Source organism: Aulostomus chinensis, chromosome 8 (genome assembly GCF_037954235.1).
Source record: "Aulostomus chinensis isolate RoL2024-O1b breed Wild chromosome 8, RoL_Achi_v1.0, whole genome shotgun sequence".
Classification (NCBI taxonomy): Eukaryota; Metazoa; Chordata; class Actinopteri; order Syngnathiformes; family Aulostomidae; genus Aulostomus; species Aulostomus chinensis.
In genome coordinates this window covers 26,521,142-26,544,948 of record NC_141327.1, presented here as the reverse complement: position 1 = coordinate 26,544,948, position 23,807 = coordinate 26,521,142, and the positions used below count along the sequence as shown (strand labels likewise).

Below are 23,807 nucleotides of genomic sequence, written 5' to 3'. Positions count from 1 at the left end.
AGGAGCCGTGAGGGAAGCGCAGTAAAGGGTCTTTTTAGAACAAAGGTTCTAAAAGTGTTTCATATTCCTGGACCCCCCCCCCCCCCCCCCCAAGTTGACCCCTGCAGACGGGATTTCTTGCTCCCGCTGCAGCTGCTCCTACTGAATGTGTCGGAACTGCAAAAGTAAAATAGCATGACAAAGACATGATAAAATGTCAGAAAAAAGATACCTACATTATAATGTAAAATATGTGCATGTGTACATACACACAGGAAAAAACTACTGCTATTTTGTTAAGTGTTCATTTTTCCTTTAAACAATTTTCTTTCCCTTTTAATTTATGCTTTTCTTTGTCCTAATTTCACCCCCCCCCCCCAAAATAAATTCACAAATTCTTTAAAACCAGCAGATGTGAAACCGAGGATCAGAAGTCCTCAAGCAAAAACGTCAAAACTTGGGGCTTTTATAATCAGATCAATGTTATTACCATAAACACAAGTGCAAAACAAGGTCATATTTAAAACACACACACACACACACATATAAGTCTAGCACATGTAAAAGACACGCACAGAATTCCTTTGTGCAATCGAGATATTTGTCACCTTGTTTTAAAAGCCGTTCACATGAATTCTGACCACTCAGACTTGGGCCGGTACTCACCAAAATGCAGTACAAGCACTTCTACATTTTCCTATTGGGAGTATCAGGACTTTCCCTCACGTTCCAGCACTTCTCACAATCTGCCACACTTGGGAAAAGAGACAGTAACTACAAGAGTAAAAGCACATTCCAGTCAGCATTCACATAGTATGTTGTATGATAGTTTCAAACATGTAAAAAAAAAAAAATATATATATTTATTTTGTATTACATTTGTGATGTTAACAGTTACGCAAGTGGTTAAATTACGATGTGAACGTCGGTATCTCCTGTAATCCTGAAGCTGAAGTGCACTACTTCAGTACGTCAGAGGAAAGGACCGATATGAGAGCAGGAATGTCAAAATAATCTGAAATAAGTTGGAGGAAAGGTGTCTGAAACATAAAATACAACCCCTTAAAAACTGTAAATATATTCTCAATACTTCTCTATACTTCCATCAGTCGCTCCTCCTCTCTCTCTTTATCTCTGTCCCTCTCTTTCCTTCTGCACATCCCTCTTCCTCCATGATCCGTCTTTGTCTCTGCCCTGCTCTCCTCCTCTCCCCCCCCCCCCCCCAACCAGTCAAAGCAGACGTCCGTCCCCACTGATCCTGGATCTGCTCGACGTTCCTGCCTGTTCAAAGGAAGGTTTTTTTGTTGTCGTCATTGCAGGACGCGCATGGAGAAGTGTTTGGTGTAGGTTCGTTGAAGGAGTGTGGTACTGGACCTGCTCTACCTGTTAAGTGTCATGAGAGAACTTCTGTTGTGATTTGGCGCCGTACAAACAAAACTGACTTGACTTGAATACTTTCGACTGCTGTTTTCCAGCAAGAATCACTCATAAATGGAACATTTTAATACAAAAACATCTTTTTTTTATTGAGCATTTCAAAAAAAGGAAATACACACATCATGTGGGGTAAACTGCGCTCGCCCGCTCTCTTTGTTAACATCCCTTCTGTTTTAGGGTACCCACATTAGTGGCACTAACCCCCCCCCCCCAACCCCCGTCCTCTACTCCACTGATTAGGTTTAGTATTGCAGCAGACTGATCCATAATTTATTCACAGTTTGGCTCAATAGTGCATCAGTTCAGAATCGCGCCTCAATCACACCTCACAATCAGCCATGATTCAATTATAGACTGACGACATTTGTCTAAACACGGCTCATTCAATTAGATCGGCCTGTAAAATCCAGATCCGTTTTTCAGCTGGTCAATCAAGTCAGGTTGACAGAAATGGATCCAGTTGCTTTTCCGTGATGTATTTCCTCGTAGAAGGCACTTAGAACAGACGGTCACTGAGAATAAATAAGACAGACTGAGAAAGACCACTGGATGATTCGACAACGGATCAAAACTAAAAGGCGGTGTTAGTTTTTCGAGTTGACGCAAGCCTCTTTCACAAGAGCGCTGTGTCATTAAACTGGGAGATGGTACGGATAAAGATGGCGCTGTAACTGACAGCTGTGAGTGTGTGAGGTGTTTATGTGCCTTATATTTCCACGTCCTTACAGGTCCTGCGCTCGACTTCCAGGAATATCGAGGTTATACGGGGTCTGCACGTGACGTCACGGTAGCCATGGTGGTTATGCTCACTGAGTGGCAGATAGGTGATGGTTTGGCTTGATTGTAGGAAACGAAACAAAAAAGAAAAGCAATGAAAATGGGAAAGAAGCTGTATCAGATAAAATCAAACCCTGGTCGATGTCAAGCGAGTTAGCTTGTTTTTTCAATATAGGCTGAAGACGCACTTTTCTTCGAACCGTTCAGCCTCGGTGGGTACGTTTGTCTTGTTTCTCCAGAAAATGTTAGTTGAAATACAACCGGTTCAGAGCACGTTCAGGCTTTGAGTATTAGTCCACCATTTAAATCGGGTACAGAGAGATGCGACGGGGATCTGATTCCTGGCTCCATGCCATGGACCGCTGTTCTTTGGTTCGTTATAAGATCACCGTCCCGCCTTTCTGCTTCAGCAGGTGGTCCCTCATGTTTCCTCTGCTAACGGCAGCCATGTTGCAGCGTGGTTTACCCGACTGCGGAGGCCAAAGTGACGTCAGTGCATACCCTCTCTTACTGCAGATGCAGAGCCGCACGTGCAGCTAAACCTGCATGTTCCGTTTCATCTTGATGAATATAAGATTATCTCAGCTTCATCAGCAGGTGGGGTGTAGAACCGGGACGAAAACAAGGTGGTAGAACCCAAACGCTCTCACGCACGCAAACACACACAGCCCAGTCGGTCTACAACATTAAGACTTCTCTGCGTCTCAGAGGACGTGACGGAGATACGATGATGTCATCTGAATCATCAGAATCCCCCGCAGCAGCTCCACCAGTTTCTGCTGTGCAATGGAGCTCTGTTGGACATGAAGGAGACACAAAGTCACCTGATCACCCTCACAGTTCATTTAAACCAGTTTAACTATTTAAAAAAAAAAAGGCACAGGCTAAAAACAGATCAACGGTCCACTTCTCAATACCTGAACCAATAGCTGAAGAGGATACTGGGATGCTACATCTTCATCAGTCATACTGTGTCTGAGGAGTTTCCTTCAATACGTTTAAAAAAAAGGGTTTTCTAGAAGTTATGAAACATTCATACCACAGAAACAGACAGATCTTCTCCCTAACCTGATGTGGGGGTCATCCTGAATTCCTGAGTGCTGGGGACACGCCACTGGCCTTCTTCACCATCACGCCGCTCACTTAACATTGTACCTTTGTGAAAAAACGACACATAAACGCACATGAAGGCTAAATTATGACTTGCAGTTTGAAATAAAAATAATTCTATGGCATGATATCATATCACCCATCTCACACTCACCTCATCGTCTCTCGCTTCCATTTCATTTACATTGCAACAACTACTAGGGATGGCTGATTTTTCATTATGCTCGGGTAAATGACGATTTTCATGACATGTAGTTTAAATAAGATAAATGTAAAGCAGTACCAAAATGCAGCAGTAGCAGGAAGTTCCAAAAAAATCACAGTTGTACAAATACTACATGCTCTAAAACCAGGGCCCCTGGTCTCCTTACAAAAGAGGAATTAAGAACTAAAATCAGGAACGTCTATGGAAACGTCCGTAAAGCCCAGCACGCATCAAATGTGAGATCGATCTTGTTAACCATGCAGGAAAAAGCGCTGACGCGGCTGCTCGGCTCTATGCACCCGTCTGCTGCTGCGCCAGTAGACAGCAGGGAGATGGAGGGAGTGTAACAAGGTCATTTAGGTCACAACTCCAGATCTTTAGGTAGCAACCTTACCGGTCTGCACTGCTGCTGACTGTCAGCTTCATTATTGAATAAAGGGCTGTCACAGCGTGGGTTAGAGGAGGCGACGTGAACCATAGAAATTAAATCAGCGCACCAGGAAAATCCATCACTTTTATAAAGGCATCGGGGTACTAATAAACTGAACACACACGCCACCCCCCCCCCCCCCCCACACACACACACACACACACCTGTTCTGCTGGAAGTGTGTGTTGGCCGAGCTCTTCTTGGGACGGGTGCTAGCAAACTGTTTCCCAACGGTGAAGGCACAGAGGATCCTGACCTACGCACACAAACACATACGCAGTGCTGATGTCATACATTGGATAACTATAGGTGTATTTTTTTTTTTTTTTTTAAATAACATTTGACTGGACACAGGAGTCACCTCTCTATTGCGCGCCCACAGCGAGCGAGGTGGCCCCGCAAAGCAGACTGGATCATTGTCACGGCAACCACAGCCAGCTCTCCCTCTACTGCCTCACCAACCTGGAAAAAGAAGAGAAAATGTAACACATAACGCCGTCGGGAGGAAGGACCCATCCAGATCCCAAGGTTTTTCTGATTGGACAGTGTGAGTCTGTGCGTGTGTGTGTGTGTGTGTGTGTGTGTGTGTGTGTCACACTGGCAGGTGCACCTGTTTAAAACCCACACGGAATCTGGACGTCAAACGATCACTTAGAACCTGTGCTTTTTAGTTGTACGATCAACTTCCATCAACCAACCCATCCAGGATGAACCCCGCCTCTCGCCCAATGTCAGCTGGGATAGGCTTCAGCCCCCCCACCCCACCCCACCCCCCCACCCCCGCGACCCTTAACGAGGTAAGCGGTATAGAAAATGGATGGATGGAACTTCCATCACCCAGTCAATTCTTTTACTACAAAAAAAATGGGTGGCTGATTGTCACAGTTACTAAAAACTACGAGCAAATGATGCGTGATGCAAGCTGAGCTGTTGTAAGACATGCCAACTTCAGGTCCTCTCTCCAAACACAGAAGCCAATAATTTCTTGGTTAAAGAAAAACAGCAACAGATAACGACGTCCTGTCACACCACTAAAAGAGAAGCGGGACATGTAAAGTGAAAAAGCAGTTCTAGTACTGCCTAGTTCTAATACTACCTGTATAATACAGAAATACATATTCTTAAATTAAAGTATCAGTCAATTGCGTTGGTTTTTTTTCTTCTCATATGCAGTACATGTAACGGTGTCCCAATGCTGAAGGACTGTAACTATTGAAAAGTTCTCTTGTGTAACAGCGTTCCTGCCTCTTTAAAAATCTACAGCCGTTGGGTTTTTGTCTGAACCTTATTCTGCGTGTCCTTCAGCAGATCCCGGAGCAGTGATTCTCTGTGGAGGTGACCTCTTAAGGCTGACTGCAACATCACAATATCCTGAAAACAGATTTCATACGGAGAGAGAAATCTGTTGGAAAGATTGTGTTATATACTTTTACTGGCCAATACATTTTTATGTAATTGTGGTGTTTTAAATACCCTATTCCGGTACTCCCTCCAATGAGTCTGAATGACCCTCGCTGCTTTCTCTCTTTGTCTCTGTCGTCTACGTTCTGTCCTCACAGTCTCTGCTTCTGTCTCCAAACCTTCACATCCTTCCCTCTCCTCATTATGTCCTCCAGAGTCCTTCTCCTCTCGCTCCTCCAGACGTGCTCCGGTGTCCTCATGGTCATCTGGCATTGTGGGCGAGACACAGGAGGGTTCAACTTGCGCAAGTTTGTCTCTGTCCTCCATCAGAGACTGGATCCTCCCCCTCAACTGCCCCAGCTCCTCTCTGAGAAACACACAAACACATGGAGGTCCTCAGGTCTGCAGAAATGGATAGAATACATAACTGGGGCTTTCAAAAGCTATGAACTGGGGTTCATGTCGAATGCACATTTTTCAGCAGTTCTTGACTGAGAGCAGTTGGCAATGCCAGTGGAGTTAAAAAGACATTTTCTTAAAAAAGGTACACACCACCTTTTGGGGGAATACTCTTATTTGGCCTCCTCCCCAGAGCCAGACAAGGAGATAGTTAGCCTTCTTTCCTCTGTGCTGCATTCTGGTTCAAACAGATAAAAGTGCAAAGTTGTCCAGAGGCAAAAGTTCTCTTTTATTGGTGATGATTATTAGCAGCAGTCCCTCCTCTAGTCATCAACAAAAATGTTGTTTTGTTGGCTGAAGTTTTGAGACGCTGCATCAACTCATTACACAAGTCAAGGAAGGGGTTCCAGCGATACATCAGATTTTAAAATGATGATATCTCACCAATTTAAATAGTTTATTCATATATTATACCCACACACCTTGTTCCATTAATGCAGGCAAAGATCGTTTTAGAGACAAGAGTATCTGGTGAGCTTTGACTGAGCTATGCTATGTCAGTGTCTGTGCATCTCAGCTGCCTGATGCACACACACAGAAGGGTGTCCATCATCTCGTCTGGCTCCGACGGGTTCCTTGATACTCTGGAATACCATTTGCAATAGTTGACACATTTGAAATACAACTTTCATTGTTCCCATCATTCTGCACGATGATGCCAACTTGGTTTGCTCGGGCATTGTGACATCTGATAATGTGTGATGCTGCATGTCATCATGAATGAAATCAATCACACGTGACAGCACTAGTAAAACATACTCGTAGTGCTGTCTCTCTGTGTCCCGCTCATTCGTCTGTTCAGCTTTCCACCGTTCCGTCTCTTCCTCCAGATCCTCTATCTCTGACCTCAGCTGTCTCACTTCATCGCTGAAAACACAAACAGCAGTTTTCAGATTTCTACCCTCAGCTGCTGCAGTAAAACATGTTTTGCCCCTGGTGTATCCTCAATATTAATAATGATTCAAGTATAAACTGCTTGACTGTTTTTTGTTTTTTTTCCATGTTGCTGCTCACTCACTGTTTACTTGACAGCATCTCTTGCAGCTCCGCCCTTTCCGTCTCCAATTGGCTGACGCGTCCTCTCAGATCCCAAACCGCATCCCCTTCATCTGTGTTCGTTCCCACGGAGACCACTGCCCCTGTTGCCATGGTAACCGCCTTTGTAGCATCCAGACTCTCAGTGGGTGTGGTCTGAACCTCCTGGTCCAACTGGCTGCTGCTCCTCCTTCCATGGGCATGTCTCTTACTGTCCTCCAGCCTCTGATAGGAGGAGAGGGTTGTCAGTCAGTAGTGAAGCCGTAATCTCTGAGCTGACTAATCCACACAGTTACGCACGAGTGTTTACATGAACAGCCAATGACATTTTCCTCTCACCTTCTCCACTTCTAACAGCCTTCTCAACAGTCTCTGTTTACTCCACTCTCTGTAACCTAGGAGACGTACACATCAGCGTTACAGCACAGAACACCATAGCAACATTGTCCCATTCTTTAACACAGAGTGGACAACTTCTCAGATTCTTAGCAGTTTCATAAGCCTCCAAACACACTGAATAATCTTCTATAATTCCAACTTTGTTTGTAGGACGGACGTTCTTTAATCAATTTATTCATTAACTTTACATACCGTATTCTATCATGTTTGATAGTGTTTGTATCCAGCACAGTACTGAGTACCTTCTTCACAAACGTCTGTACATAACACGAAAACCAAATCCACTAAAAGGAATCATTTATACGCACAGCACTAAAAATCAAATCTACTTGTAAACTGATGAGATCTAAACTGCTTTCACCACTGTAGCAACACCTTCATTACTATGACCGGTTCGTTGCAGGATTTATTTTTAAAAATCCAAACTGAGAACTATTTTATGTAAATAATGGCATTGTAGAAGTGTGCTGATCTGATGCGGTGTTTATTATTAATGATGATGATGATTATTATTATTATTAATGATTATTATTATTATTATTACTACTACATTTTATTACCTGTATTTATCCTTTTAGGATACTCAAGGTCAGAAATTTCTATTATTCTATCATTTCAATTAACTATGTATTTATCAATAAAAACAGTTATTTCACATAGATGGATAATATATCATGATTTCTCTTGATAGGGCATTCAAATGAGTGGAACATCTGCATCTATAACTTTTGTTGTGCAGGATTAAAGGTAAATATCGATCTGCACGTCCCCGAGTGCCAGTAAAGACCTTTGACTCCTCCAGCAGGACTCTCAGTGTTGAGCTCCTCTCTGAGTGTCACGTTCTCCTGTTGAAGATGCTTCAGGTTCTCAGACAGACGTAGAACGGTGGAGCTCAGAGCTTTCTGCTGCCTCTGAGAACATTTACTCTCTGCTCGACTACTGCAGAGGGAGAGAGGCAGAGAAACAGAGAGAGGGAGAGAGAGAAATCACATTCACAAAACCACAAGACTGAAAAATGCAGAACGTGTAATTTTGAATGCTAGAAGTGACTGACAATTGTGAGATTAATTCAGAAAGACATAAACAAAGGTTGCTGTATGAGAATGAAAGGAGCTTGATGACCACACTTTGTCCTGAGTTCCTGTGATACAAATTACAAACAGAAAAATCTGACCTTGACCAGCAGTTGCATACCTTTTCTCTGCAGCTTCTAGAAGAATCCTCAATCTTTGAATCTGAAAGACACCCCACACACACACACACACACACACACACACACACACACACACACACACACACACACACCAGATTTTCCTTCCCACATCAGAGCTCACACACTGCACGTAATAACTCAGTGTGTGTCCAGGTATAAATGATACCTCTTCAAAGTAGGTCTCTACGGTTATCTTCAGCTCCTCCAGGTTGGTGGTCCTCAGCTCACTCTGCAGTTTACTGGAAAAGTGAATCAACTGTATATTTTGCTGTTTTACGCAAGAAGCAAATGCACTGACGTATATGTGTGTGTGTGTGTGTGTGTGTGTGTGTGTGTGTGTGAACATTTTACCTTAGAGTATTTTCTTTCTCTCTACACTGCTGCTCCAGCTTCAGGATTCTCTGTTTCAGCCCATTGAGCACCTGGATGAGAGAATCGGGTTTAGAGGGTCAACTCTTAAAAAGAGCATCTTCACCAACAGGCTGGATTTACTCACCACACTGCCCTCTTTCTTCTTATCCACCAAACTACGAGTGTATTCCGATGCCTGTGAAAACAAATCCATACCTATATGTTTTTGAAATCTATCTGCTTTTCAAACATTCACAGACAAAATTTCTAGTAATCCTACTTTTGTGGGATCAAGGAGCTCTTCTAGCTGCTTCTCTCTTTTCGCGTTATCTTCCTCCAGGCGGCGTAGTTTGGCTTTCATTTTTTGGTTGTCAGACTTCTGTGCATGTAGACTCTGAAATAACAGCAGCAGTGATTAACGATGAAGACAAGGTCGCGCCGGGGGAAGCAGCTACGTACAGGTGTTCTGGTGCCTTCTACCGGCCTGCTGAGAACTGCAGCCCCAGGGGCTTTGTTTTTATGATTTCAAGGAAAAGTGCTGCTCACAAACAACACCATCTTCTGTCTTACCGTCATCATTGATGGCAACAGCATCAGCACATAGCTTCTTCCAATGAATTTTGGCCCATCAGTGGGAATTTTATCCATGTCATATTCCTGACTGCAAAAAAGGGGGTGCGGTGCTCAGCAGGTCAAACAAACCCTCTTCACTTTACCTTTTTGAGGCGAATGATCTCATCATACATGTCTTCCTTCTCTCTATAGTCACCGCTGCCAAAGGCGAAGCCTGCAACAAGCAGTGGTAGATCACATGAACACGCATCGCTCAGCTAGCAGTTATGACACAACTCCTGGCATTCATCTCAGTGAGGAGCCTCTCTGCTCTCTACCTGCTGCTCCTCTTACCGTTGGATGCAGAGTGGAGATGTTTGTGTTTCCTCGATGTCAAGGTCTGTTTCAAAAGCTCTGGTGTGACGTTACACTCTGATCTCAGCATCTGGGACAGATCTGAAAACAGAACTTCATGAGAGCCCTAAATCTCAAATCAGAACTGAATACACGAGGTCTGCATCCTGTAGTTCGTGCATTCTTTGACCCTTCATGTGTTCAGTGAGCTCAACAAGCTTGGAAACAAAACAGAGCAATGGGAAAGATGACAAAACCTCCAACTAAATGCTAATGTCGCTCTGCATGCCAGCGGTAACAAACATGTCAGTCACTATTGTGTTTTCCAGTTTGTTGTGGAGATCTTCTGCCCCCACATGGTCTGAAAAGTCAACAAGTTCCCAGCTAGAACAAGCTCACAGGAAAAGACTTTGGTGCACCGGAGTCACCACTTCTGAGTGTTACACCTCCAAAGTCGGCTGGCCAGATATCAGCTGAGCAAACAGACCCACACACCGGCGATCTCTCCTCTCAACTGAACCCCAACAGTCCTCCCTCCTGAGGAGAGACACTGTCACATGTTTGTCGTTTACCTACCATGGCCGTTGCTAAGGGATGTGAGGTGGGCTGAGCTCAACCCCCCAGGTGTGTCTCCTCTTGTGTCCCCGAGGGAAGCCCTCGGCAGTCTCCAGGCAGCCACTGCTGCTCTTCTGGGGTTCACATTTAGACTAGAGAGGTATGGAGACTCTGCACAAATGCAGACAAACAACACAGCGGTCTTTTAGAAGTGTGTGTGGGGTGTTAAAACGTTAACGACAGTGTGATGGAGCAAGTCCTACTTGGAGAAGGAGGAGGTCTACCAGAAGATCTCTTCCTCTTCGTTATCTGGGGACAAGATGAGTTGTTAAAGTACAGCTGTATTAACAAAAATAATATCAATAATACTTCTTTATTTCAGACCCAGGTGGTAAACCCTGGTGATCAAACACACTCCAACCTCAACATTCAGACCAAGACAAACCACATCAAGAGTCACGTGAGATGGATCATTAACTGTACCTTGTCTGAAATATCGGCAGAGAAAGAGAAGACATCCTCGACCTAATTGGAACAGTTTGGAGGAGAGAGAGAGAGAAAACATTCCATCAGCAAAGAGAACCCTTATAAACCAGTCATTCCAAACTGAGACCAAGTTTCTCCCAAAAAAGTCCTCAAAAGTACATTTGGGCTCTAAATGACGAAAAGAGATGAAGGGTGGATCAGATGCATTTATTCATCTCTTGCGCTCCTCTAAAATCAACAACATATTAAGTTTTGGATATGTTCACCCTTCACTATAATCTTATAAGTATGGCCTGGAAGCCAGCACTCCAGAATAAAAGGATGACATCATGGAGTTTATCATTTTATGCTGTAAGGACAGTGGGCTCATAACACTGCAATTATAATTGGTTTCAACGGGACAGTTTATCCATGGAGAGGCACACACAGAGCTCGTTTTTGTTGAGAATAAAAGCATAAAATCCATGTTGTTGCTGGTCACAGACTTTTGCCTGGCTGTGATAATTTCTCACAGAGTCTCACAGTACTAAGAAGGTACTCCAAGTACCGTTGGGAGACTCAGAGGGAGTCTTTTTTCTTTCTTTTTTCTTTCTTTTTTCTGTTTGCAGTTTGTTTATGAAACTGTGGAATAATAAGGCATGGGAGCGTTTGGTTCCACGTTCCAGGTGCAGCCAATTTCATTGCTGTAGCCTCACTGTAGCAGCTGGTGTTCCAAATCCAACAGGAAGATTTTAAAATTAAAAAGAACAGACCCTTAGCGATGACGTGCATACATATATATACAAATACATATAGAGGGTAGTAAAAATGCGTAGTTTTAATGGTTGATGTAGTACGGCCTTAAATTTGATAAATTATCCATTGGCAGGCTTCAAGCAACTACAAAAAAAATAAAAAATAAATCAACAACGACAACCTCGCTAAAAAACAGACTTTTTCCAGAAACAAAGTCTGTTGAGTTATGGACCCAAACCGAGCACCTTGGGGACTCACCAGCTCCTCGCACTCCTCATCCGTCTGGACGTCACTCGCCTCCATCGACATCTTGGCAACAGTTGCACAAAAACCCCAGCCAGAAACGAGCGTCACTTCAAGTTGTTCAACTTGACCCTACCCGCGAGTGACCTTCTCATTTTCCCCGAAGTCGAACAAAGCTCACTCTAGGTCGCCCCTCTTGCTAGTGGTGAAGACATGGGGGCAACAAAAGGGACGTTAGCTAACGTGATGTTACAACTCGGATCCTCCTCCGAAACAGGACGAGTTCGCCGTGTAGTGAAGCAAAGACGCGCAGGTGGAGAATGTGGACACCATCTCCCCAGACTACGTGGAAATCCTCCCTTTCACTGCAGCGGTTACCCTCTTAACATCCGTGTTGTACTGAGTCGTCTAGCAACCTGGCAGCTGCTAATGAGCTACGTAAAGCTAGCTGCAGAAAGCAGGAAGTGTATGACCGCGCTTTCAAAATAAAAGAGTGAAAGGAGATAAGGTTGCATAAAAGTATCAAACGACTTTAAAAAAAAACATTTTTTGCTAATTAGCGTATGCTTAATAAAATGTATCCCGAATTAAGGCAAAGTAATGTAAATATTGAATAACTTCGTAAAGTGTTTCGAAATATTACATTTGTTTTGAAAATTTAAGCCGGTTGCACCTACTAAACTCAATGTAGCTCGACGTTATTAGTAATACCTGAACCACAGTTTAAGGTTGGATGTCAACAATTTTACCCTCTTTCCTTGATGACTCATTTTCTCTGGTTTCCCATTCGTCAAGGGTTATAAAAGGGTGGGTCTTGAGATGATTCCTCCAATAGAATGAGAGAGAAAGACGAGGAGAGGGAGAAAGTGAACTTAATGACTGGAACTTGCCCACTTCCCACTGTTTGCTGACCACAACAAAGCCTGTACATGACGTCACATGCTGTGTTCTTTCTTCTCTCCCGGTCCCCCCCCCCCCCCCCTCTTCTTCTGATGATCCTTTTAATCAGAATCATTAGTTAGTTATCATTAAATCTACGGAAGCTTAGAAAGGTGATGCTTGAGCTGGCTATTTTGTAGTTATCATGAGCTTTTTTTTCATCTCGTGTGAACAACTTAGATTAACCTTTTTGATAAAGACATTAAATTATCACAAGGTAATTCACACGCTGTTTTGACACCAACTCTTCTCAAGATAATGGCATCTGTCTTGAGATAACCAGATAATCATGACATGAATGAATCATGAAGTACCAGGTATCAGGACAAGGCGGATATATGCTAACCTGCCTGTCCACTACCCTTCATTGCGCTAAGCTAACTTTTTACCAACCTATCCTTGGATCTCAGCTTCCTAATGCATGCGCAGAGGAGAGAAGGGCATCTATCCTCTTGCTTGAGGATGTGAAGGATGACATTCCCCCCCCCCCCCAAAAAAAAGTTGGCGTGTTCTTTTAAGAAACAGCAAGATAATCAGCATGTACTGTCTGCATTGTGCATGTTTGGAAAGACTGGATTAACAAAAAAAAATAAAGGTAATACTTCAGATTATAATTTATATTCAAATTGTCCAAGACTTTCTTGCAGATAGTGCTGATCTTGCAAAGTATCTCAGTGACCCACAACAGAAACAGGGTGTTAGAATAGACCTTTTCCAAAAATAATGTTTTAATGTCCTCAAAATCATCTCTCCACTGAATTCCTTCCTTTTTGTGTCATTCCTCGTCTCCACAAACTGCACACAACGCCGCGGCCTCTAGTTTGTGATTCATATTCCCGCACACTCTTGTTTGTACAGGTGCTGGACCCCTGGAGCCTCACAGCAGGCAGCAGACCAGCATACTTTGGTTTAGGCCAAACAAACTCATTGCAGATTTCATTACAGACCTGCAGTTGCCGTTTTTCTGACATAAAAGCTCAGTTGTTTGAGCAGCAAAATGGACATTTCTGAGTGTCTGAAAGTTCGGAGAAGCTGCCAGAACTTCCTGTGCGGCACTCAACCATGAAAATCACCTGTGTGAGCAAGGAAATGATTCTTCAAACAGCACACACCTGCATAAAATATTCTCATCTATAAACCGTGACGGAACGCCTGTGAGTTTCCAGTGTGTTGTCGAGGTGCATTTCTGTAAGGTGGCTTATTCTGGAAAATGAATCAGAGAAGAATATTTCAAATTTAGCGTGTGTGTGTGTGTGTGTGTGTGTGTGTGTGTGTGTGTGTGTGTGTGTGTGTGTGTTGCATGGCACAGTAGCACTCTGCCACCTAGTGAGCGTCAAACTAAACTGCACGTTACCAAGAAATCAGAGGCCTGAGGCGTAACTGCTGTCAATCGAACTTTTTTTTTCTACATCTGAGTAGAATAATACAGAATGACTGATGTTCAGAAAGACCTCACGGAACTTTAATAGTCCTGCAAAATTAGAAAAATATATATTTGACTGTATTAACTATTAATCCTCAGCATTCAGTCAGAACCACATGCTGATGCTGATCATTCCTCACCTGTCCCCACCGTATTACATCTCTGTCGCTTGGTTTCAATAGTTAATTCTTAAAATATTGGTCTGTTCTCTGTGTGCAACGGGAACAGCTACGCCAACAGCACACCTATCGCTCGTCTGTCAGTTACAGAATAGAAATCGCTCCTCAGTCGCTCCTCCAAAGATTTCTCTCAGTTTTCCCTACAGAAAATGTTATATTGTTGGGTGTAAAATTGGTAAGGATTCAAATTGGCGACTTGTGATGTTTAAGACGCATAAATACAACTTGACTTCATCTCTGTTTTTACATGTCAGCTTATTGCTCCACACCTGAGTTTGAAACTATCACCACTTACCAATTCTTTTAGCCATATCTTCAATCTAGTGTCCTCAAATAAATCTAAAAAATATATGTATCAAACATGTAAAGATACTATCTTTATAGTTTAGCTGAACTGAAAAATGCCTTTAAACCCCTTTAGTTCAGATTATCAGTTACATTGATCACCTATTCAATAATGTACGCATTACTGAAAAAATGAAGATAATAATAATCATAGTTTTTTTGTATCCTAAGTTGACAACCTTGCTAACTGCTGCTATAGGTTGTACCAGTCCAACAGCTGTTGTTCTCTGAATGTCCAGTTGGGGGCAATGCAGTCTGACCCCAGCGTATTTCGGGACCCTCTGCATGCAAATCCCTCCCAGGCCCAGTAGAGCCTTTCCTCCAGGTCCGGATCCACCACCATCTTCCTTGCTGTGGCCGAGTGCCACTCTCCTCCTCCAGTGTAGTCCCACTCAAAACCCAGACTCCTTACATTTGAAGATATGGTTTGTTGGGTAATAATACGAAGGCAAGACACAAACTCTCACTTTTATGAAGTGAACATAATGAAAATCTATGAAAACATACATAAGCTCAGAGGTAGAGGTGTGTTATTTTAAGGTCTTTCAGTAGCACAAAGGCATGATGACCCACAGCGTTAGAACTTTGTTAATGTGGCGGGTGGACAAATACATCCATTGGTAAAACACTGCTGCATAAAAGTCTCTGATCTTAATCCCCAGCCCCATCAACCTAATCATATTTCTTAATTAAACATTGCCACTGGAGAGAAGATAAACACAACAGCTTAACTGGATAAATTGGCCTCTAATGGGGCTTTGCATCACTAACCTAATACTATTTTAGTAGGTGTGAGGGAGGATAATCCCACACACACCTGTCAACTCTCCTTCCAATGTTAATAAAGGTGGATGTGCAGGCAGAGCCCAGGGAAGGGGGGTGGAGGAGGCTGGAGGAGGCTGGGAGCCTCGACCAGGCTGGTGGATGGAAACGGATGCAAACACAAGGAAGAGTTCAGGACACGCAGGCAGCTCAAAACAGGAGCTGGAACTTTCATGTTCCACAAATGAATCACTGCTGCAGAGGTCTGCCCACGTAGCTCTTCTTCCTCAAGTGTAGGCTTTATTTTCAGTGCCACCAAGTCTTTAGTGCAACCTGCTTAATGATGTGCACCTGTTTGTTGATGACAAAGACAGAAATGGGGGTTGTGTGTGGGGGGGTATGTTACAACAGACATACCCTTTCACCCTTCAGTACACATACGTTACCATGACAAACCGTCACCAGGGGCGAGAGAGGAGAGGGAGGGTGAAGCCCATTGCCTGCAACAGGAATTCTAAATTGTTTGATGTATTTCTGTCTCTCTCTTCCAGATCATCAGTCATGAGGTCGGGACAGATACGTTCACATCCGATGGTGAAAAGCACGCATCAACCAAGGACAAAGATACTGCTCCCACAGGCAAAGGAATCTCTGAGCTAAAATATTAACCTGTGACTGAAAACTGGTAAAACTTTTGATTTCATTTTGGATCAAAAATTGTTGCAGAGTAATGCAGGTACATGAATTCAGCGATACACAACCAAATGGAGACACTTTCAGAGACACGACCACACAGACACAGATGTACCTGACATTCCAGAATGTCCCAGTGATGCTCTAAAGGGAACCACGAGCACGGTCACGACGAAAAGTGACGCTGTGCTGATGGACAAAAGGATCAACAATCAGAGAATTAACATGCCCAGTTCCAGACAAGCCAGAGCTCAATTAGGCCTTGATAACTGGACTACTGTCATTGTCCCAGGATACATGAAGAAGAACGAATCCCTCACTGAAGTACGTCCCCCTCTGGAATGGTACATAGCAGGATGCCTCCTTCAGACTCCCTTCCAGTTCACCTCTTGTGTCACATTCCAAACAAGTTAACAAGAAGCATCCCTGCAGAAAGGCGGCATGTTGGTGCAGTGGTCAGCACTGTCGCCTCTCAGCAAGAAGGTTCCAGGTTTGAGCCCCGGCTCCAGCACAGGATCTTTCTGGGTGAGTCTGCATGTTCTCCCTGTGCCTGTGTGGGTTCTCTCTGGTACTCCAGCTTCCTCCCACAGTCCAAAGACATCAAGAGGGGACGAGGCTGATTGATACTCTAAATTGACTGTAGGTGTGAATGGTTGTCTGTCTACATGTGTTGGCCCTGTGATGGACTGGTGACCCGTCCAGGTTGAACCCCACCTAACACCCGAAGGCTTCTGGGATAGGCTCCAGCCTAGCAGTAGAAAATGGATGGATGGATCCCTGCAGAAAACCGATCCCTCCTTCATCTGAAACAGTATAGTTTGTGCCCATTAAGACTAAAGCAATGATGCAGCGTTGTCCAACATCATTTAAACCAACTGAATGGGCTGCAGAACCTCATCCTGGTATCCAACTATGCTCCCTTGGGTGACCTGCCACTGTATCCAAAGTGCATGACCCGGGCTATAAATCCACCAGCAGGACGGGCAACTCTGCGGACAACAATCACATCAAGGAGTCAAGACGCCACACTGGTCGTTGCCACGATCTGCGAGAAATCGATCGTCTGTGCTCTAACAGAGAGAGAAAACGTGAGAGATGAGATGTTTGAAAGAAATCTTGGCAGTATTTAACACACTGAAAACACACACCATTCTACCTTTGTGTGTAGTGCCATTGTGTTTTTCTGATGCTTGAACAAAGTGATCAAACCAAACAAGCCTAGATTTTTTTTTTTTAAGTACACAGAGTATCCTAGAAATATGATGGGCATAGTATAACGTCTTCAGTCCAACTGATTGATGATGTAATAGTGTGGTTATGCTGTGGGGTGGTTGCTCCTTGGTGATGTTTCATTTTTCATGATTTTCTCCCAACCAGGCTCATAACCCAGAACAGGCACACATGCACACGACCCTGAAGACAAACGCTTGTCTGTGGGAGGGTGAATGGCTCCATCCATGTGGAACTGAGGGCGAGCAGATCTCATTTGGAAGGAGGACGAGTGTTCTGTGTGAACAGTGAGGCTTGCAGGGTGAGTCGTCAAACTGCAGGATCTTGTCTCCAACTACACCCAGCCTGCTTGTATCAGGGGCGTGTACTCGTCCTGCAACTTCTGCAGCTCCAGAGGCGGTCAGGATTTGCAGTCAGGGACACTCATCATCATCATCATCATCATCATCGGTCAATACAGAGCAGCTCTCTCTCTCTCTCTCTCTCTCTCTGTCCCTCCCTCAGACACCCCCACATTCTCTCTCTCTCTCTCTCTCTCTCTCTCTTTATCCTTCTTTCTACACAGGCATCTCTCTTTTCTCCTCTAGTCACAAACATGTCCGCAAACTGTGCCGGCGGGGACTTGCTGCAGATCCCTCTGGGGCTCATCAACAGCGCGGGCAAGTATCTGACGGCTGAGACCTTCGGTTTCAAGATCAACGCTTCTGCCAGCAGCCTGAAGAAGAAGCAGACGTGGACTCTGGAGCAGACCGGGGAGGACGGCAGCGCCGTGTTCCTCCTCTCCCACCTGGGCCGCTATCTCGCCACGGATAAAGACGGGAACGTAACCGCGGAGAGCGAGACGCGCGGCAGGGACTGCCGCTTCGTCATCACAGTTCACGAGGATGGGCGGTGGTCGCTGCAGTCCGAGCCCTACGGTCGGTACCTCGGCGGCAGCGAGGACCGGATCACCTGCTTCGCGCAGACAGCCTCGCCGGCGGAGAGATGGAGCATGCACCTGGCCGTGCACCCGCAGGTGATCCTGTACAGCTTCGCGCGCAAACGTTACGCTCACCTGAGCGCGCATGGGGAGCGGCAGGAGGTGTCAATAGACCGGGATGTCCCTTGGGGGGTCGACTCGCTTGTGACACTTGTCTACCGTGATCAACGCTACCACCTAGAGACCGCCGACAACCGCTTCCTGCGCAACGACGGCAGCCTGTCTACAAAAACGGACAAGGACACCGGCTACATGCTGGAGTTCCGCTCCGGTAAGGTGGCATTCCGCGACTGCAGCGGTCGCTACCTGGCGCCAGTCGGCCCCTCCGGTACTATGAAGTCTGGGAAGGTCACCCGGGTCGGGAAGGATGAACTGTTTGGCCTGGAGCGCAGCCACGCGCAGGTGGTGCTGACTGCAGGAAACGAGAGAAACGTCTCCACGAGGCAAGGTGAGGGTCTGCAGCCGCGCGGAGCCCGCACATCAAAATTTACCACGGTGGTGATGTCACTGCATAACTGGAGGCAGCTGTTGTGTGTTTGTGTGTATGTGTGTTTGTGTGTGTGTGCGCGTGCCAGAAGGAGTTGAAATAAATTAGAGACTTCTGATACTTCATTCTCCACCATGTGTTATTCATTACCACGCTCGCTCTCTCCGCCCCCCCCCCCCTTCTCTCTTGGCTCGTCCCTGCCCAGCTTCACATTTTTCTGCAGTAATTCTACCCCTGCATTGTGGCTGGCTCGGGGTCAGCTCCAGTCTACAGTTATCCATCATCCTGTATATCTCGACATGGACAGAGGACGAGGGGGATGTTTTGTTGTTGGACCCCTGAGATTAAAAGGAAGAATGACTCAGATGGTCCTCCTTAGGTCCCCACAGTGGTGCCACATGCAGCCTCTTTGTCTTCAGGCTGGCTGTGTGCTGCCATTCTGAGAGATCATTGAGTTTACCCATGTTGAGATATATACATAATTACTGTGTTAATATAGAGGTCATGAGCGAAGGATGGTGGAGGAATATGGGGGACCCTCTTTGTTTGACTGAGCGGAGGCTTGTGATTTGGCTGGCAGGCTGATGTTCTACGTGCAGGAGAGAGAAAGTTGTGAACGTTCAGGTATAAATGTGTAAAGCAGCCCAGCTCATTTCAGTGGGACAGGAAAGGCTCAGGACAGGTTCACATGGCTCAGTATAAACTAGGTCAGTTTTTCTTGGCGAAGTCGGCACCAGCTCTCTGCAGGTCTAGATCCAAGCCTGTCGTGTTGATAGCTACTCCATAACTTCCAGGTTTTCTCTGTTGTTCGCTGATCTAGCAGAGAATGATTCAGCTTGTGAATTCAGTTTATCCTCCTTGGCTCCGGCGACAACCCTGAAAAACCTTGAAGAAATAACCACGATGATGTCATCAGGGTGATCTTGGCTTGAGGAAGGGGAGGCTGCATTGAAGTGGCGGGATATGTCGGAAAAGGCGGTATTAAGTTGCAGTATGGGAATGGGAATCGTTTTGAGTTGGAGTGCCTAAGTGATGATTAATTAACTGCGATACGCAAATTGTAGGAGCAGAAATTTTCCGATAAGGTTCTATTTTCGTGAAAAATAATTGTGCAATCAGGAGTTCGGTGTCCCGCCCAAGGAAGCTTTGACACTGTGGTTGGAGATCCATGGGATCAAATCAGTGACCTGTCAGTCGGCCAGGGAAGTGGCTTCCCTTGCAGTGTCCTGAGCATGTGCACAGGAACTGGGGCCGTCTAGAGCTGTTGTCAAGATGCTCCTCCACTGAGCTGCACCCCCACTTGTCACTCTGTTTTCTCTGCTACGTCTGTGTTCCTTCACCCGTGCTCGTAGAATAACATAGATGCTGTTTCTGAACGCCGTCTGTTCCTGTGACAGCAGTGATCAAGTCTGATCTATAGGTCACACCCTAACGGGAAGCAGACCCTCCTGCGCCGGGTCAACATCCTGAGTTCCACTGTGGGATTGCAGAGTTCTGCAGGGATGATGCATTACTGCAGGCCGACCCAGAAGTTAGCATTGCCACACGCTTCAAAACTCACAAGTGCACTATTGGCGTACTTGATTGTAGAACAAAGAGTAAAATATAACACTGAGCTACCAACCGTATTTAACTAACACTCATTCAAAAACTCAGTCGACTTTGTGACGAGGGATCAGGACAGTCAGCACTCATTCCTGGTTTTAGGATGAATTTCTACTCCGCTTGAGCAATCACCTTCCGGCTATGCACGCTGTCTGGTTTGTCCTGCAGGATTTGGGACACAGCGAACATTGTCCCTTTAAGAGTCCATCCGCTGAACAACATGAATTAGAGGGCTTCTGAGTTTCAGACAAGAAGGAAAACCTCCAGAGACAAATGAAAGCTGACAGCAGTCTGCCCCACTTTCCCAGGCATGGACCTGTCAGCCAATCAGGATGAGGAAGGAGACCAGGAAGTGTTCCAACTGGAGATGAGCCGCGAGGACAGGAAGTGTGCCTTCAGGACCGCCGCTGGAAAATACTGGACCCTGACAGCAACGGGAGGACTGCAATGCACCGCCTCCACCATGTAACCACACACACAAACACACACACACACTTTAGCCACTTTTGGGGTATTTCCAGATTTATTCCTTGGAGACTCACCCTAACCTCAACCACTGACCCGAAAGTAATCGTTTTAACAACTGGGGGGAACAAAGTTCGTCCCCAAACAACTTAATTCACGTCAAACAAAATAGTCTCCTGTCCTCCTGATGTGTTTACTACATTATTTTAAAACTGTCAGCGTGTTGTGTGTCACTCGCTTGCATTTAACATGTGAACAACAGGCTCACGGATCATGGTGTCTGCATGTGTGTGAAAGATCTGCCAACAGTTACTTTGAGCTGGAGTGGCGTGACGGTCGCGTGTGTGTACGCGCCGCTAACGGCAAGTATGTGACCGCCAAGAAGAACGGACAACTAGCTGCTACCGTTGACAACCAAGGTCAGTTACTTCAGGACTGATGACGTAGACGTAGTCCTGAAACCATAACTGCTGCTATTCATTCTTACCTGTGTAAAGGAGCTAAGAACTGTTGGCAGGTTATGTAAAAACTATGAGGCAAATTTTTTGTCGGCTGTAGAATGGCTCAAGGAAGAATTCATTCAATTTTGACCTTATCAGTCATAGCACCGCCTGGTGGCAACAGGAAATAACTTTTTCTTTTGCACTATGATGTACTCCTCCTAGCGGACCAACTGGTGAAGCACAGGGTAACCAGTCTATACTTTCAGGGGAGGCTGAGCAGTTCCTGATGAAGCTGATCAACCGGCCTATCATCGTCCTTCGTGGCGACCACGGGTTCATTGGGGCTCGTAAGGCTGGCGTGGCCACCTTGGATTCCAACCGAGCGTCCTACGATGTTTTCCAACTGGAGTTCCACAATGGAGCCTACGCCCTCAAAGGTACGGCGTTATGCCGTCACCACTGTCGTGATTATTTCAAACTTATGATAAATGAAGGATTGTCTTGTGCACTGTCTTGTGGGTGGAGCCTATCCCAGCAGCCTTCGGGCGAGAGGCGGGGTTCACCAACACATATAGACAGACAACCATTCACACTCGCAGCCACACCTACAGTCAATTTAGAGCATCCAATCAGCCTCGTCCCCTCTTAGAGTACCAGAGAGAGCCCACGCAGGCACAGGGACAACATGCAGACTCACACAGAGAGAAACTTTAGCGCTTGACCAACAAACACATGAGGGAGATGTTGATCTTCTCATCTGGGAGAGCCTCAAACTTTTGCATCATCACTGGTCTGACAACCAGGACACCGGATGCATTGAGGGCTTCATCATGTGATCCTTGTGCTATGAGACCATTATGTGTGTCGTTAAGTGTGTGTTCTCTGTCCAGACTCCCAGGGGAAGTACTGGTGTCTTGGCGATGACACGTCGGTGGTGTGCAGCAGTGCCACACCTGTGCAGTTCCTCTTTGAGTTTTGTGACCTCAACAAGATGGCAATCCGTGCACTGGGTGGGAAGTACCTTAAAGGAGACCACGCTGGGGGGCTCAAGGCCAGCGCTGACTCCGTGGACAGCGCCACCCTCTGGGAATACTGAGGAAGCACACCCAGACCTCACCTCTATATCTTAAGCTGTCCTCTGAAAGGATTGATGGATACTGTAGGTTGCCGTTTGTGTGTGTGTGTGTGTGTGTGTGTGTGTGTGTGTGTGTGTGTGTGTGTGTGTGTGTGTGCGTGCGTGTGCGTGCACACACATATGTTTGTCATGAAAGCTGGTTAACTGGAAGATAAAGCACCAAAGGTGTTCTGCTTTTTATTTACCTACTCAAGCATTCTCTCCTCTTTCTGTGCTTTTTACTGGATTTTATGAATTAATTATTGTCTGGTTGCACATTCTTTGTTTCACTTGTAGGCAACTAATTTTACACGAGCTGTGGGCCGACCTGATCAGTGTCAGGACGATTATTGTTTTTATTTGTGCCTATCGTGGTAACTACTGGTGTAAACGAACATGTAGAACGCTATAATATACAATATCTAACCTTCTCCTCTTCAATGTCCTGCTGGCTTCATTGCACTGCTTTTGTCTCTTCCTCCCTTTCAATCTATAACGTATAACGGACATCAGGTAAAAGGATGTGACTGGTTTACATATTGATGCTGTAAATAATGCTTCCTTTGTCTGCGAATGCTTCAAGAACACAGCAACCGCGTTTCTCTGAGTGTTTCACTGAAGAAAGAAATAATGAGATTTTTGTGAGAGTGCTGCACGCTGCTCCACTTCAGTTCTCCTCCCCCGGTCTTCAAGGTGCAGACAGGCTCAAGCTGTATAAAGAGATGCATCACAGTCAGAATACATCCCACAAGGCTCCCTCCAGTTCCTCAGATTTGTGATGTTTTTCATTCCTTATTCTACAAGGGAGCAAATGAGCTTTGAAATCAGCTGAAGGAGCTTTCTACATCTGCGTGACGATCTCTGATTTTTAAAAAAAAGAGCCAGGAGGGCTGATGGGTAGCTGTTACTGCACACGACACACTCAGATGCACATGAGTAGACAATAAACTGCAGTTACGGATACTTTAACTCCGATTGTGAACACTCTGCACACTATTGAATTTTTTGAAAGAAGCTGAAAGCACATTTGTTGTGACGTCTGCCTCAGATGGGGGTGCTGCTGCTGCTGCTGGTGGCCAAGCACAATGACAGTTATCTCTGCTGCGATCGCTGTGGCTGTGCCTTCCATTTCTGTCCGTTCTTTTTTTTTTTCATGTTCTTGTACCTTTTAACTGAACTGAGTGAAAACCCAATAAAAATATTCCTCCACGAGGAGCCTTGTCGAAGCTCTTTTTCTTAACGCTGGGCTTTGAGCACGAATCACTGACAATCTTGTTGGGATGGCAGCAGATATCTCCAACTCTGGTCTAAGCAGAACAAGCAAACACTCATCTTTGTGTTGAGCTGACAAAATCGCACCGTTCATTTCCCCTTCACGTTTCCTTTGTGGGATAAACACACTTCCAGTCTTCTCTATGACAC

At 45.3% G+C, this 23,807-nt stretch overlaps 2 protein-coding genes across 2 annotated transcripts; one reads left to right on the top strand and one right to left on the bottom strand.

Moving 5' to 3' along the window:
* Positions 1-1,636: 1,636 nt before the first annotated feature.
* iqce (IQ motif containing E) lies at positions 1,637-12,171 on the bottom strand. The gene is made up of 21 exons (XM_086212019.1): positions 11,737-12,171; positions 10,741-10,782; positions 10,521-10,566; positions 10,279-10,428; positions 9,703-9,804; positions 9,513-9,583; positions 9,077-9,190; positions 8,942-8,992; positions 8,797-8,867; positions 8,612-8,684; positions 8,427-8,467; positions 8,020-8,171; positions 7,173-7,228; positions 6,817-7,058; positions 6,558-6,665; positions 5,412-5,706; positions 5,223-5,309; positions 4,300-4,400; positions 4,103-4,194; positions 3,262-3,348; positions 1,637-2,987 (listed from the first exon to the last, which is right to left on the bottom strand). Exons 1-21 carry the CDS (start codon positions 11,785-11,787, stop codon positions 2,872-2,874), a joined length of 2,148 nt encoding a protein of 715 aa, XP_086068145.1. The 5' UTR covers positions 11,788-12,171; the 3' UTR covers positions 1,637-2,871.
* A 5,344-nt stretch (positions 12,172-17,515) lies between these two features.
* LOC147257836 (fascin-like) lies at positions 17,516-23,590 on the top strand. Its single transcript, XM_086210261.1, has 5 exons — positions 17,516-18,719; positions 20,672-20,828; positions 21,126-21,247; positions 21,538-21,708; positions 22,162-23,590. Exons 1-5 carry the CDS (start codon positions 17,888-17,890, stop codon positions 22,365-22,367), a joined length of 1,488 nt encoding a protein of 495 aa, XP_086066387.1. The 5' UTR covers positions 17,516-17,887; the 3' UTR covers positions 22,368-23,590.
* Positions 23,591-23,807: the final 217 nt, after the last annotated feature.

What these genes read in the sequence shown, in the direction of transcription:
- iqce (XM_086212019.1), bottom strand. Translation starts at nt 11,787, where the DNA reads ATGTCGATGGAGGCGAGTGACGTCCAGACGGATGAGGAGTGCGAGGAG. An exon ending in AGATCATTCGCCTCAAAAAG is followed by an intron (nt 9,191 to 9,512) that starts GTAAAGTGAAGA and finishes CTGTTATTTCAG; the next exon opens with AGTCTACATGCACAGAAGTC. An exon ending in AGCTCCTTGATCCCACAAAA is followed by an intron (nt 8,993 to 9,076) that starts GTAGGATTACTA and finishes TTGTTTTCACAG; the next exon opens with GCATCGGAATACACTCGTAG.
- LOC147257836 (XM_086210261.1), top strand. Translation starts at nt 17,888, where the DNA reads ATGTCCGCAAACTGTGCCGGCGGGGACTTGCTGCAGATCCCTCTGGGG. An exon ending in AAACGTCTCCACGAGGCAAG is followed by an intron (nt 18,720 to 20,671) that starts GTGAGGGTCTGC and finishes CCACTTTCCCAG; the next exon opens with GCATGGACCTGTCAGCCAAT. An exon ending in TGCTACCGTTGACAACCAAG is followed by an intron (nt 21,248 to 21,537) that starts GTCAGTTACTTC and finishes CTATACTTTCAG; the next exon opens with GGGAGGCTGAGCAGTTCCTG.